This window comes from Gossypium raimondii, chromosome 9, assembly GCF_025698545.1.
Source record: "Gossypium raimondii isolate GPD5lz chromosome 9, ASM2569854v1, whole genome shotgun sequence".
Lineage (NCBI taxonomy): Eukaryota > Viridiplantae > Streptophyta > Magnoliopsida > Malvales > Malvaceae > Gossypium > Gossypium raimondii.
Window position 1 is genome coordinate 12,508,270 of NC_068573.1, and position 16,433 is coordinate 12,524,702.

General features: G+C 32.9%; 1 protein-coding gene across 9 annotated transcripts; it reads right to left on the minus strand.

Annotated features, from left to right (window-relative positions):
* Positions 1-3,856: 3,856 nt before the first annotated feature.
* Positions 3,857-7,043, minus strand: LOC105798463 (origin of replication complex subunit 2). Of its 9 annotated transcripts, XR_008188658.1 has the most exons (7): positions 6,650-7,043; positions 6,226-6,287; positions 5,972-6,027; positions 5,396-5,594; positions 5,207-5,313; positions 4,860-4,907; positions 3,857-4,077 (listed from the first exon to the last, which is right to left on the minus strand). XR_008188658.1 is itself a non-coding variant. In XM_052620649.1 (6 exons), the coding sequence occupies exons 4-6, from the start codon at positions 5,552-5,554 to the stop codon at positions 4,014-4,016; spliced, it is 330 nt and encodes a 109-aa protein (XP_052476609.1). In that variant the 5' UTR covers positions 5,555-5,594; positions 5,972-6,027; positions 6,226-6,287; positions 6,650-7,040; the 3' UTR covers positions 3,857-4,013. The 9 variants fall into 9 exon arrangements, 8 of the variants coding, with proteins under 8 accessions (XP_052476609.1, XP_052476611.1, XP_052476610.1 ...); XM_052620649.1 differs by lacking the exon at positions 4,860-4,907 and having other exon boundaries at positions 6,650-7,040; XM_052620651.1 differs by lacking the exon at positions 4,860-4,907 and having other exon boundaries at positions 5,396-5,704; positions 6,650-7,040.
* Positions 7,044-16,433: the final 9,390 nt, after the last annotated feature.

Consider the following 16,433-nt stretch of genomic DNA (forward strand, 5'->3'; position numbering starts at 1 on the left):
GATCAAGAACGAGCTGATAATCGCGAAAAAAGGAAAATTACAGAATAGTCATTGTACCTTGTCGTGCTACAGTTTAGTCAGGTAAGTTCGTTTGGTTAATTCTAATACATTTGAAATATATATTAAATGAAACTTATATGTTGATTGATGATTAATGCATCGATATCATGTAAATGTGAACTGAAATAATGATTTGATAAAGCACAATAACTCCTAAACCGATGAATATTGGATAGAGTACAACTGACATGTCGATAGGTTGTTTTGCGTGCGGTATGGGATTGGTATAAGATGTGATGATGATTTCTGAATATACCGAGGTCCTACATATGCTGCGAACTATCGTGTTATATTACAGCATTTGCTTGTATGAGTGTCTAGTGTGTTCTGGATGGTTAATAGTGTACTCGTATTCATATATCTTTCATCGGGCATTGTTTATTTGATCATTTAATGTTATGGAGATGTAGAGAATTTTATTGTATTATTACTTAAGCATTACTCACCTATTGTGACCTATGATTGACAGAAACTCTGTTATTAATATTATTATTTGATTTATTAATTTACTTCAGTAAGCTTTATCGTTTAATTGATGAACTTACTAAGATTTATGTAAGCTTACTCATGCCATTGTCTTTTTCTTTGTAAATTACGTTTTTGTAGAAATTGGGAGCTCAGATCAACTCAAAGAATCACACTATCTTGGGATCTCCTTGGTAGATTTTGAATTTCACTTGGCTTATATGACACGTAATAGGACCATTGGTCATTTTATTTAATGGTTTATTAGTATTTATGAGTGATGTGCATTGTGCATTTGATAGTGTTGTTTTAGCAACTAGATGAGGAATGCATGTTTAACCCTAAGTTTGTGCATAAATGCTCAAGCATGAAATGGTATGTTTTTTATGAATGAAGTATGGCATGTTGGGTTGAGTATGATATGGTAGGTTTGGCTTGAGTTAAGCAAGACACTTTGGGATTTATTGTGAGTCATTTGAAGCATGTTTGTGGCTTGTATTTGTAGTTAAGGAAATTAAATATGTAAGTGTTGTATTGTCGTGTCAATGAGAGCACATTGATTAGTTATTTAGGGGTTTGGATTCATAAATTATTGTATTTAGTGGTAAGGTCACTTTTGGCATGAATTAAAATTGCTAAGATAAGATTTTTACCATTATTGGGTTAAGAATCAATACTATTGCATTTGGTCTCGGTACTTGACCAAATGAACAGTATCCAAACAAAACAGAATGCTAAAATGGTAACGATTTTTAGTTGAGTATCAATACTTTTCATAAAATATCGATACCAACAACTAATTATCGATACCATTGCTTTTCAAGGAAAATGGAATTGAATTTTGGTATAAATTTTCCTAAAGGTATCAATTAGGTATCGATACCTGTAACATCCCGATTTTGGGCCTAGTCGAAACAGTAGTTTCGGGACCACAAATTCGAAGAGGGAAAAATTATTTTTCTTATATTTTTATGGTCTACGATTTTAGAAAATGATTTCATGAAAATTTCGTTCGAAAATTTCAACGTTTGGGCACTCAATTTAGTCAAAAGGACTAAATTGTAAAAAGTGTAAAAGTTGAGTTCTACATGTTAGAGCTATCGAATTGTTATGAAATTTTAAATTGGAGGTCCTTATATGGTAATTAGACCATTGGTTAAGTTGGTAGACAAAAATGGACATGGTTAGACATGTTTCCAAAGTTTTTATTAAGGGCATTTTGGTCATTTAGTTATTAAAATGAACTAAAAAAAATTAAATGCCAATTTTTGTCCATCTTCAACCCCATGGCCGAATTTCACACGGGGAAACCATGGCTAGGGTTTTTCAAGCTTCCAAGCTCGATTGTAAGTCTGTTCTAGCCCCGTTTTTAATGTTTTTTATGTTTTTAGAGTCACAGTAACTTGATTTAGCTTATTCTAGCAATAATTTAACCTAGGTTTCATATTTGAAAATATACCCATAGGTGAAATGTGTTTATTTTGATGTTTTATGGTAGGATATGAAGCTTGAAATTATGTTAAACAACTTTTGCTAAGTGATTTTAAGTGAAAACGAGTAAAACGACATAATCGGTAAAAATACCTAATGTTCATAAGTAAGTGTTAGACTGGGAATTTGATGTTGCCATAGAAGGGAAAAATGTTCAGCATGTCATAAAACCTAAGAATAAGGGATGAAGTTTAATTTCCGAGCTTTGGGACAAAATTGTAAATATGCAAAAGTTTAGGGGCAAAAATGTAATTTTTTCAAAGTTCGAGTTAAGGACTGTTTTGATGAATGTGAGTATTAAATAAGCTAATTTTCTATTATAGATCAAGAAGAACAAAATTCGAAGTTAGACTGAGGAAAGAAAAGGGTTGAGGACTAAAGTGCTGGATTTGATCATATTTTGTACCGAGGTAAGTTTACGGTAAACAAATGAAATATTTTGATAATTATTATTAATGCTGTTATTTTTCATAAATTATGTATTTATTTCATGAAAATATCTAATGTTAACTCTAGTATGAGATGACAGAGAATCAGTGTTAAAAGGCCCCATTGAAACATGAGGAATGTATTGGATACAAATATCATGACATTCGGGTAAAGAGATCCCATGTAAGACCATGTCTGGGACATGGAATTGGCATCATTGAGATTATGAGAGGTCCCATGTAAGACCATGTTTGGGACATGGCGTTGGCACCGAGATGAGAGGTCCCATGTAAGACCATGTCTGGGACATGGCGTTGGCACCGAGATGAGAGGTCCCCCGTAAGACCATGTTTGGGACATGGCATGGGCACCTATATGAGAACTCTCATGTAAGACCATATCTAAGATATGGCATTGGCAGTACAAGAAACATCCCATATAAGACTATGTCTCGGACATAGCTTTGGCATGTTGTATTCAGACAGGAGACCGAGTATCCTTAGTATTCCAAGTGATTCAATAGGCTAATAAATAGACGCTGTTAATGAAAGTTCAGGTAAATGACTAATAGAGAAGTTCAGGTGAGTTAATAAGATTAAGATTATCTCAGTTATCAGTTGAGAAAAGAAATTTTAGCAACGAAGGAGTAAGTTAAGCAAGCAAGTAAGTAAACGAGTAAGAGAGTTAGTAAAGAACACTACACCAAAATAGGCTTTTAACGACACTTTTTTAGTCCTTTAGCGCCGCTAAAAGTCTGCCAAAAACGCCGCTAATGACAACATCGCTAACTTTAGTGGTGTTTTTATAACTAAACGCCGCTAAAGACTCTTTAGCGGCGCTCTTCCCAAAAACGCCGCTAAAGACTAAGACCTTTAGTAGCGCTTTTCCCACAAACGCCGTTAAAGACCAAGACCTTGAGCGGCGCTTTTTCCACAAACGCCGCTAAAGACCATGACCTTTAGCGGCGCTTCTCCCACAAACGCCGCTAAAGACCATGACCTTTAGCGGCACTTTTCCCACAAACGCCGCTAAAGAACATGAACTTTAGCGATGCATACCCCACAAACGTCGCTAAAGAACTAATCTTTAGCGGCGCTTTTATCACAAACGCCACTTAAAATTACGGTTCTTTAAGGGCGTTTATGGGAAAAACGCCACTAATTTTGGCAAATTTGTAACATCCGATTTCCATCCATATACAATCCTTCTTGTAACATAAAATCCAACCAAAAACGGTAAATTTAAATGATACTTCAAATTCAATTAAAGATATGTGATATAAATTAATAACTGAATTATAATTCAAAATATTTTTACAATAATATTAAAATTAACAATGTTAAAAATATTCTTACAATAACTAAATCACACTAAAATGTTTACACAATCACCTCCCGAAGCAAAAAGAAGTAACCACAAGAAAAAAAAAAAGAAAAATACACAAATCCCGAAACAACAGTTTTTGGCAATCACTTTTTTAGGAGTAATACCGAAAAAATAACCCCTTGGTTTCAAAAAAAATGGCACATTACTTAGAAGTCTCCTTGCTTTGTCTTCAGTTTTAAATCTTAACTACAAATAGAAGAATAGAAATGCACTTCTGATTCATACATTAGAAGACCAAAACCACATCTGCAAATAAATAAAAGCAAAACATACACACAATAAGTACTGGAAAATTAAACCAATACTAACTTTCAAGGTAACACTTTGAAATAAAAATAAATAAATAAAGGACTAATTATGAATTTTATCCCTTAATTTACAAAACCTGATAAGTTAGTCCAATTAATTAATTGGATAACATTAATAAACCTTACTGTTAAATTACTAGCTTGAATATCAACACTTCAATATTTAATATGTAAGGAATTATCAAAATCAACATTTCAACATGTTAGCAAAGCAGCCTGTTCCTGCAGCATGCAAACATGATCCAATGCTTCAATAGCATAAAAAAAATAAAGTTTTTAAGCACGTTAAAATCCTAAAGAGAAATAAAGAAATTGACTTGGTCAAAGATATAGAAGTTTTCATTGGCATAAATTTCAGTTAGAACATTGAAAAATAAGAAACTATATATATATATATATATATATATATATATATATATATATATATATATATAATGCAAAGTAAAATCCTGGCAATTCAATCTATTTGATTAAAAATCTACCAAATAGTTTGAACTCACATGCTTACCTGCTTCCTATATTGAAAGACAAAAACATGCATTAATTTTTCTATAGGAAGTGAAATCATAAAATTTAAGACTAAACAGAATATGGGTATCTCCCCATTATAAGGAAGAAAATCTAAGATGATATGCAAAAAAAAAATCAACATGAACCAATTAAGGAATGAATTAAAAGAAACCCAATAAGTAGACAGAAAAAAGAAAAATTTATTATTACCTGTAGAAAAGTAACTTCAAGGGTGATTAATGTAAAAGCCTTTTTCAGCTGAAAATAACGATAAGAAGAGAAGAGGTGAAGGTCCAAAATCCTATGCAAATATGGGTTTACTTTTTTTCTTTTAATTATTTCTCTAAATTATTTACAAGAGAATCGGCAATTTTATTTAGGGGGTGGTGGAAAACCAAGAAACCATTCGAACTGAAAATTATAAAAAAGCAAGAAGCCATGTATTTAAATATATTCTCTTTTAGCAACATGGAGTTTTTGGGATCAAATTCTAACAAATTAAAGTTTCCAATGAAATACAAAATTACACCATTAAGTAAATAAGAGTTTTAAATTACCTGAGATTAAAAACCCATTTTGGGTATAAACTTTTGTAACTATTTATTAAATCTGCAATGTCGTTTTGATGCTTTGGTTCAATATTAGCTGAAGCTTCTCTAAGTTCCTGCAATTTTAAAACAACAAAATTTAAAAGAATAAAAAAACAAAAGTGTTTTTCGAGATGGGGATTCAATGAGGCAAAATACCTGTTCGTCAACGACGTTGATATCACTGAGTTTACGAGCAGATTTCTTCCCAGAACTGCCCATTTCTTTTGCTAAGAAATAGTTTCTTGAGAATCCAAATTCCTCTTCCTCCGTCGCGTTAAAATCCATTTTGTGAGAATCCGCTTGCTCAGTTTCCATTCACAAGCATAGAAATGGTTGAGCTAGATAAACACAATGCCTACACAGGATCCAAGAAGTCCATTTACCTTGATATCAGTACTAGTGTATAGATATAGTCTGTTTGCTTAAAGCTTCATGCATTTGGTTCTGCTGCTAATTTGTTCAACACTGTACCACGTTGAAGGCAGAAATAGATAACTTAAACAAATTAGAAATAGATAAATTAAACAACTTAGACTAGATAACAGTAGTCTCTCTATCATATCCATCACTTAGAAATACATTTGCCTTATCTATTTATTTTTAAACTACTTTAAAAAAACATTCAGTCATCCTCAAAACCCAAAAAGTACCTCAGCCAAAATGGTTAAATTAGCATTCAGCACAAGCAATTTAGTAAAAAAATTCCAAGTATTTCGATGAAAAAATACTCACTTATCAAAAACAAGAATTTTGGATGAATTACAAAAGCAGATCAAAGCCTGGTGCCCCTGTTAAGTCACAGTGAATATCTTAACCATCAAATTAACATATTAAATTCTATCAAAATGAATGATTAAAATTGGGATTAACATATTAACCATCAAATTAACATATTATGCATACAAGTCTAAAGCAATTTGTTGAACGTCAATAGCTTAAAATTGGAATTAAAAGAGTAGTAATTCGTCATAAAGATAAAAACATACCGCGAGAGAATTTGGCTATCGAGATCCATTTTGAGTGGCACTGCTGTCCCATAAGTATTGGCCTACACAGCATAATCAAATTTACTAAGGCACAAATGTCAGTTCATAAGACTCAACAATTAAACAAAAATTACAAATTTCCTCTCTTCTAACACATACTCAATAAGAAAAGTAATTGAAAAGAGAAAGTCCTAAACAAAATTACAGTTAAAATCAGTATCGATAATAACAAATGGAGGGGCGAGAGAACCGTAAATAGTTACAAAGCCCTAAAATTTGAACCAAAATTTCAAATTTCCTCTATTCCAGCACATTCATAGGACAAGTAAAATTAGATTCTGAGTAAATATTTTTCTCCATATTAACCAATACAAAAGAACAAAATAAATAAAAACTCAAAAGAATAGCAGAACAGGAAGCTAACCTGGTCCAATGTCTGGTAGTTATCATATATCCTTGAGTATTTCCTCTCCATAGTCCTATGTACACACCCAGGCGATTGCGATATATAATTATATGAAGGCGGTGGTGCATAACTAGGATGTTGCGACGTGTAGTAATAATTTTGTTGAGGATATGCAGATTGTGGTGGCGTGGGGTATCCATAAGGACTCCATGAATTTGTACCACTTTACCTGCTAGTTCGAGACCTCCTTCTGCTATAACCTTTTGAGGAGATGCAGAAGGCTGCAGATTTGCAGAAATTCGGGGCGGAAATAAAGGGAATCGGGGTAGGGGAGAAATGGTATGGGGAAAATAAAATGGGGAAAAAAGAAGAAATTTCAAGTGGGATTTCTGGGGTTATGGGGAAATAGATTTTGGGAAAAAGAAGGGGGGAAAAAATATTTCATTTGAAATTTTGGGATAAAAAATATGATTTTTTCTGGCGTTTTTTATAAAAACGCCGCCATTGCTTATCTTTTGCGGCGTTTTTTATATAAATGCCACTAAAAATTAAAGTTCTACTCATAAACGGCGCCGTTTTATTAACCTTTAACGCATAGTTCTGGCGTTTTCTGTAAAAAACGCCACAAAAAGTTAATTTACTTAAGCCAAACGTGACATTTTAAATAAATAATTCTAAACTTTTTAAGTAATATTTATAAGAATTATATAAAATTATAAATTTTAGGTTTTTTGTCTTTTTGTTTGTATTTTATTTCATTTCTTATAATTTAGTCCTATATATCCAAAATAATTAATTATAAATACGTAAATATATATCCATCCATATATATATCAATACTTATTTTAACTTATTTAGTAATTCTATTTAAACTAATATTTAAATATATCAAATGGTTTAGATTAAATTTTTTTAAAAAAACTAATTAATCTAAACCCAAAACCTTGATCTGACCCCAGAATCCCTAAACCCTAAATTCCTAACTCTTAACCCTTAACCCCTCTTTTACAATTATATAAGAACTTAATTAATATATAAATTAAAAATACTAATTAATCTAAACCTTAAACCTTAACCCGACCCCAAATCTTTAAACCCTAAATCACTAACTTTTAACCTCTAATCCCTAATCTCAAACCCCTAACTACTAACCCCTAAACCTTATTTAATATTTAAATTAAAAAACACTAATTAGTCTAAACCCTAAAACCTAACCCGAATCCCTAACCCCTAACCCCTAAACCTTATTTAATATAAATTAAAACACACTAATTAATCTAAACCCTAAGCCTTAATCTGATATTAAATCCATAAACCCTAAATTCTTAACTCTTAATCTCTAACCCCTAACCCCTAAATCACAACCCTCAAATCAAAATCCCTAATCCATAATCCCTGATTCCACAATCTATAAACCTTGAAATTGTAACTCCTAAATCGGCCTTAAATCCTAAATTAACCATATACCCTAAACCATATATATTAAACCCTAAACTATAATGATAATTAATTAAATATTTTAAAATTAATACTATCATATCTTTTGCAATTATATATGAAATTATTTAATATATAAATTAAAAATCACTCAGTCATGTACCCAAAAAATTTTAAAATTATTTTAAATAATAGTATTTTAATTTTTCGATTTTTAACAAATATTTTTCTATGTTTTTTTTTCAAATTATTTCTACGTGTCATTATTTCAAACTTATCCATTTTTAACAAATATTCAATTAAAAATAAATTGAATTTTAACTAATATAAATAAACAAATTAAATAGTAAATAGACAAATAAAATGTTTTTGCGGCGCTTTTTCAAAAACGCCGCTAAATCCCCGAGCATTAGCGGCGCTTCTTGGAAAATGCCGCTAAATCCCTGAGCATTAGCGGTGCATTTTTAAAAACGCAGCTAAAGCTCTGAGCATTAGCGACGCTTTTTCAAAAATGCTGTCAAAGCCCTCAAAAGGTCAGAAAACGATGTCGTTGGGCTTAGGTTTTTTGCGGCGTTTTTCCAAAAAACACCGCTAATGCTCATTTTTAATGGCACTTTCCTGAAAGCACCGCTAATGCTCGATCTTTAGCGGTGTTTTATGTAAAGCGCCGCTAATGCTCTATTTTTAGTGGCGTTTTTGTCAAAACACCGCTAAAAATGCCGCTAAAAGCCTGTTTTGGTGCAGTGGAAGAAAGTAAAGATCTTAATGCTTAATAAAAATTTATGAATATAATTGTTTATGATAATTGTTGTTATTTATTTACTTGTAAACTTACTAAGCTTTATGCTTATTTCTTTTATTTCTTTTTCTTTCATATAGTATTATCAAGTATAGTCAGGATCTTGAAGACGTCGGAGAGCGTTCACACTATCAACCACCACAACTTGGTATTTTAAGACGATAAATGTTTTGAGCTATGGCATGTATAGGGACTTGGTCATTTCAATTGTATATTCTTAATATATGACCAAACGATTATATGTAAATATTTGATGATTAATAGTTATTAAAATGGCTAAGTATGAAGGTGTTTGTTGTTATAAATGTCTAGGTGATAAATTATGCATAGAAATCATGAAAAATTAAAAATTGGTAGTGAATCAGTTTTGAGACAACAATAGTGACGTGATTTTGAAAAATCACCAAGGATAGTAGAAAACGAGTTACAGGGTGGATGAGATATATAATTAAATATTATTGAGTATATTTTCATAGAAAAATAACGGTGTAGACAAACGAATTATGTATTCTGAGATATTTGCATTTTAGTTAGACAAGGTCAAAGTGGTTTTCGGAATTCCCTGTTCTGACTTTGGAAAATCATTAAAATTTGTACAAAAATATTTATGAGTTTTAATTTGTATTCTAGGTTTTTTATTGAGTATATTTTCTTTAAAAACAAGTGAGAACACCATATGAAGTCTGTACAATGAGATAATTGAATTTTAGTGACGAGAGGGCAGGACAGTCGATCAGTGAAACAGGGGAGATTTTAACTAATAAACTGTACTAATTGGCTGAACCAAAAATTCTAAAAATATTATGGTAAAAATATATATGAGTCTAGTTTCAAGGAAAATTTACGGATCTAAATTTTGAGTTTCTTATCTTGAGTTATAATTGATTTAGTGACTGTTGCACAGGTGGACAGCCTTATTATGAACAGTGAAATAACTTTTAAAACTAAATTTTTATGCCTCGAACTTTTAAGTTAACTCAAGTAATGCCTCATGCTCGACTCCAACAACGGTCTCGGGTAACGGGTGTTACATTTTATTGGTATCAGAGCAGGTTTAGTCGGTTCTTGGAATATTCAGTATGAATAAGAGTCTAGCTATAAATGCCATACTTATATATTTTGATAGTGTGACGACTCCTGACAATTTTGAAATGTTTTCTTTTATAGTTATGGATCTCGAACGAGCTGGTACAGATGAAGTAGAGAGTAATGTGCCCACTCTCGTAGAAGGGACGGTGCCATCAGATGTTAATGTTAGTGAAAGGCCCGTTACAGTTAGTCAGGGATGAGAGGCTCGAGAAGCCTTCTTCCATGCTATGAATGAATCGTTTGCCGAGTTTGTTCGTATGAATCCGGCTGTTAGACCTCCACCCCCTCATGATTTTTAGATTTCCTATGTAGCTCCCCCAGTTATAGGTACAGTTATAGGAGAAAGGCCACCAGTTGATAACATCAAAAAAGAATGAGCTGAAGAGTTTCGGGCTACTAAAGATGATGATGCAGAGAGAGCAGAATTTTGGCTTGAGAATACTATTAGATTTTTTGATGAATTATCTTGTACACCTGAAGAATGCATGAAGTGTGTTGTCTCACTGCTCAGAGATTCAGCTTATCATTGGTGGAAGACTCTTGTGTCAGTGGTACCTAGTGAGAGGGTTACTTGGAATTTCTTTTAAGAGGAGTTCTGTAAAAAGTATATCAGTCAGAGGTTTATTGACCAGAAAAGAAAAGAGTTCCTTGAGTTAAAGTAGGGTAAGATGATTGTAACTGAGTATGAACGTGAATTTGTCAGACTCTACAAGTATGCTCGAGAGTGTGTATCTACAGAAGCTATTATGTGTAAAAGATTTGAGGATGGGCTCAATGATGATATCCAACTGTCAGTTGGTGTTCTAAAGATAAAAGAGTTTGTTCTTCTAGTTGAGAGAGCCTGTAAGGCAGAGGAGTTGTTAAAAGAAAAAGAAAAGGGCAAAGCTGAAATTGAAGTTCAAGACTCGAAGAAAAGGCAGATGAGTCAGATAGTTCTCTTGCCATGATTTCTGTTATGTCTGCTCAGAAATGTTTGAGAAAACGGTGTGAAGCTTATCTTGCTTTTGTATTGAACACTAAAGATCCAAAGTTGAAAATTAAATCAGTGCCAGTGGTACGTGAGTATTTAGATGTGTTCCCGGAAGAATTGTCAAGTTTGCCTCCTGTTAGAGAAGTTGGATTTGGTATTGAGTTGATTCCAGGTACAACTCCTATTTCTATTGCTCCTTATAGAATGACCCCGTTGGAATTGAAAGAATTGAAAGCTCAGTTGCAGGAATTAACTGATAAAGGTTTTGTAAGGCCTAGTTGTTCTTCGTGGGGTGCACTAGTGCTTTTTGTGAAAAAAGAAAGACGGTTCAATGAGGTTGTGTATAGATTATCGGTAGCTAAACAAAGTGACAATAAAAAAATAAATATCCACTGCCCAGAATTGATGATTTGTTTGACCAATTGAAGGGAGTCACAGTGTTCTCCAAGATAGATTTGAGATCCGGTTACTATCAGTTGCGGGTTAAAGAATCAGATGTTTCGAAGACTGCTTCCCAGACTAGGTATGGTCACTATGAGTTTCTTATTATGCCATTTGGTTTGACTAATGCTCCTGCCATATTCATGGATTTAAGGAACCGAATCTTTGGACCGTACTTGGACAAGTTTGTAGTTGTGTTTATTGATGATATTCTGATTTATTCTCCTGATGAGACTGAACATGCCAAACATTTGAGAACAGTTTTACAGATTTTGAGGGACAATCAGTTGTATTCCAAGTTTAGCAAAAGTGAGTTTTGGCTTTGAGAAGTCGTATTCCTTGGGCACATTGTCACAGGTGATGGTATTAAAGTTGATCCGAGTAAAATTTCAGCAATTGTTGAGTGAAAACCACCCAGAAATGTGTCAGAGGTTAGAAGTTTTCTTGGATTAGCTGGTTATTGCAGACAGTTTGTAAAGGGATTTTCCATGATAGCTACCCGATTGACAAGATTATTGCAGAAAGATGTCAAGTTTGAATGGACTAAGAAGTGTCAGCAGAGTTTTGACTAGTTGAAGGCATTGTTGAAAGAAGCTCTTGTTTTGGTACAGCCAGAACCGGGTAAAGAATTTGTGGTTTACAGTGATACATCCTTGAATAAATTGGGTTGTGTACTTATGCAGGAAGGTAAAGTAATAGCATATGCTTCCAAACAGTTAAAGTCACATGAGAAAAACTACCCGACGCATGATTTAGAACTAGCTGTCATTGTATTTGCGTTGAAAATCTGGAGATATTACTTGTAAGGTGAGAAGTGTCGAATATTCATTTGACAAGTTGGCCGAGTTCTATATTTTAGAGATAGTCACACTGCATGGAGTATCGTTATTGATTATCTCAGATAGAGATCTGAGATTTACTTCACGATTTTGGAAGAAATTGCAGGAAGCTTTGGGCACAAAGTTGAGTTTTAGTACAACTTTCCATCCTCAGACCGATGGTCAGTCAGAGAAAGTTATTCAGGTACTTGAGGATATGCTCAAATGTTGTGTTTTAGAATTTCAAGGTAGTTAGGAGAAATATTTGTCGTTGGTAGAGTTTGTCTATAATAATAGTTATTAGTTGAGTTTGAAGATGGCACCTTATTAAGCTTTGTATGGACGTAAATGTCGTACGCCTTTGTATTGGACAGAGCTTAAGGAAAATCAGATTTACGGGGTTGATCTAAGCAAAGAAATAGAAGAGAAAGTAAAAGTCATTAGAGATTGCTTGAAAGTAGCTTTAGATAGACAAAAATCCTATACAAATTTGAAAAGAAAAGAGATTGAGTTCCAAGTTGGTGATAGGGTATTTTTGAAAGAGTTGGGCCTTTAACATATCGGTTAGCTTTGCCGACTGAGTTAGAGAAGATTCATGATGTGTTCCATGTGTCTATATTACACCGTTATCGTTCAGATCCGTCACATGTGATTTCTCAGACAGAGGTTGAGATTCAGCCAAACATGACTTACAATGAAGAACCGGTAAAGATATTAGCTCGAGAGACCAATCAACTAAGGAACAAAAGTATTGCACTTGTGAAAGTATTATGGAATAGGCATGTGATAGACGAGGCTACATGGGAGCCAGAAGAGGCTATGTGAAAATAGTACCCAAATCTCTTCAAAGGTAAGATTTTCAGGGACGAAAATCCCTAAAGGGGAAAAATGTAACATCCCGATTTTGGGCCTAGTCGAAACAATGGTTTCGGAACCACAAATCTGATGAGGAAAAATTTATTTTTCTTATATTTTTATGGTCTACAATTTTAGAAAATGATTTCATGAAAATTTCGTTCGAAAATTTCGACGTTTGGGCACTCAATTTAGTCAAAAGGACTAAATTGTAAAAAGTGCAAAAGTTGAGTTCTACATGTTAGAGGTGTCGAATTGTTATGAAATTTTAAATTGGAGGTCCTTCTATGGTAATTAGACCATTGGTTAAGTTGGTAGACAAAAATGGACATGGTTAGGCATGTTTCCAAAGTTTTTCATTAAGGGCATTTTGGTCATTTAGTTATTAAAATGAATTAAAAACAAAATTAAAAGCCAATTTTTGTCCATCTTAAACCCCATGGACGAATTTCAGAAGGGGAAACCATGGCTAGTGTTTTTGAAGCTTCGAAGCTCGATTGTAAGTCTGTTCTAGCCCCGTTTTTAATCTTCTTTACGTTTTTGGAGTCCTAGTAACTTGATTTTGCTTATTCTAACAATAATTTAACCTAGGGTTCATATTTAGAAAAATACCCATACGTGAAATGTGTTTATTTTGATGTTTTATGCTAGAATGTGAAGCTTAAAATTATGCTAAACAACTTTTGCTAACTGATTTTAAGTGAAAACGAGTAAAACGACATAATCGGTAAAACTACCTAATGTTCATAAGTAAGTGTTAGAGTGAGAATTTGATGTTGCCATAGAAGGGAAAATGTTCAGTATGTCATAAAACATAAGACTAAGGGATGAAGTTTAATTTCTGAGCTTTGGGACAAGAGTGTAAATATGCAAAAGTTTAGGGGAAAAAATGTAATTTTTTCAAAGTTCGAGTTAAGGGCTGTTTTGATGAATGTGAGTATTAAATAAGCTAAATTTTCTATTATAGATCAAGAATAACAAAACTTGGAGTTAGACCGCGGAAAGAAAAGGGTTGAGGACTAAAGTGCTAGATTTGATCATATTTTGTACCGAGGTAAGTTCATGGTAAATAAATGTAATATTTTGATAATTATTATTAATGCTGTTATTTTTCAGCAATTATGTATTTATTTCATGAAAATATCTAATGTTAACTCAAGTATGAGATGACAAAAAATCAATATTAAAAGGCCCCGTTGAAACATGAGGAATGTATTGGATACAAATGTCATGACATTTGGGTAAAGAGATCCCATGTAAGACCATGTCTGGGACATGACATTGGCATCATTGAGATTATGAGAGATCCCATGTAAGACCACGTCTGGGAGATGGCGTTGGCATCGAGATGAAATGTCCCATGTAAGACCATGTCTGGGACATGGCGTTGGCACCGAGATGAGAGGTCCCATGTAAGACCATGTCTGGGACATGGCGTTGGCCCCAAGATGTGAGGTCCCTCGTAAGACCATGTCTGGGACATGGCATGGATACCTATATGAGAACTTTCATGTAAGACCATATCTGGGATATGGCATTGGTAGTACAAGAAACATCACATGTAAGAGTATGTCTGGGACATAGCTTTGGCATGTTGTATTCAGACAGGAGACCGAGTATCCTTAGTATCCCAAGTGATTCAACGGGCTAATAAATAGACGCTGTTACATGAAAGTTCAGGTAAAAGCCTAATAGACAAGTTCAGGTGAGTTAATAATATTAAGAGTATCTCAGTTATCAGTTGAGAAAAGAAATTTCAACAACGAAGGAGTAAGTTAAGCAAGCAAGTAAGTAAACGAGTAAGAGAGTAAGTAAAGAAGAAAGTAAAGATCTTAATGCTTAATAAAAATTTATGAATATAATTGTTTATGATAAATGTTGTTATTTATTTACTTGTAAACTTACTATGCTTTATTATTATTTCTTTTATTTCTTTTTCTTTCATATACGTCGGAGAGCGTTCACACTATCAACCACCACAACTCGGTATTTTAAGACGATAAATTTTTGAGCTATGGCATGTATAGGGACTTGGTATTTCAATTGTATATTCTTAATATATGACCAAAATATTATATGTAAATATTTGATGATGAATAGTTATTAAAATGGCTAATTATGAAGGTGTTTGTTGTTATAAATGTCTAGGTGATAAATTATGCATAGAAATCATGAAAAAGTAAAAATTGGTAGTGAATCAGTTTTGAGATAACAATAGTGATGTGATTTTGAAAAATCACCAAGGATAGTAGAAAATGAGTAACAGGGTGGATGAGATATATAATTAAATATTATTGAGTATATTTTCATAGAAAAATAACGGTGTAGACAAAGGAATTATGTATTCTGAGATATTTGCATTTTAGTTAAACAAGGTCAAAGTGGTTTTCGGAATCCCCTGTTCTGACTTTGAAAAATCATTAAAAATTGTACAAAAATATTTATGATTTTTAATTTATATTCTAGATTTTTTATTGAGTCTATTTTCTTTAAAAACAAGTTAGAACACCATATGAAGTCTGTACAATGAGATAATTGAATTTTAGTGACGAGAGGTCAGGACAGTCTTTCAGTGAAACAGGGGAGACTTTAACTAATAAAATGTACTAATTTGCTGGACCAAAAATTCTAAAAAATTGATGGTAAAAATATATATGAGTCTAGTTTCATGGAAAATTTACGGATCTAAATATTGAGTTTTATAGCTCGAGTTATAATTGATTTTGTGACTGATGTGCAAGTGGATAGCCTTATTATGAACAGTGAAATAACATTTAATAGTAAATTTTTATGCCTTGAACTTTTTAGTTAAGTCAAGTAATGCCTCATGCTCGACTCTGACAACGGTCTCGGGTAAGGGGTGTTACAATACCAACTACGAAACTTTCATTTTTAGTGTTAAAACTTATTGTTTTTGAGTTTTAATCCTATTACATGACTGAAGTTTGTAAATATATCCTGTTAGAGTTCTAAAATTAAATTATATATTAGTTTACACGTGATTGATGTTTTAAATATTAGAGTTTTGTGTACAATAAAGTGATTCTCAATGATCTAGCTTTGTCGTAACTTCAATTACTCAGGTCCGGCATCCGGGTAAGGTAAGGGGTGTTACATAGTCTGAACAGAACTAGACTGTTGTAGATTATAAGACCTAAATTTTGTCAAGTGCACTTAATCATGGTAATCAAGAGAGTTAGTGGAAATATCTGATTTTTCCACTAATCCTTGTCCCGTTGCTTAAGTATTTAAGGATTGTGTTGGTCTTTTGGAACACCTTAGTGTCTTCTTCTTCTTTCTTGATTTCCTCTGAAACTCTCTAAAATCCTAAGTTTAAAAAACATCTTCTAAGTGGAGGTTCGTAATATCTAGCTAACTTATATATTAGTACCA

Bases quoted from the DNA above. Each gene is read 5' to 3' on its own strand.
- LOC105798463 (XM_052620654.1), bottom strand. From the start codon at position 5,554: ATGGAAACTGAGCAAGCGGATTCTCACAAAATGGATTTTAACGCGACG. The intron at 5,314-5,395 runs GTATTTTGCCTC...TTAAAATTGCAG, and splicing joins TCAACGTCGTTGACGAACAG to GAACTTAGAGAAGCTTCAGC. The intron at 4,078-5,206 runs GTAATTTAAAAC...ATTTATTTGCAG, and splicing joins AAATGGGTTTTTAATCTCAG to ATGTGGTTTTGGTCTTCTAA.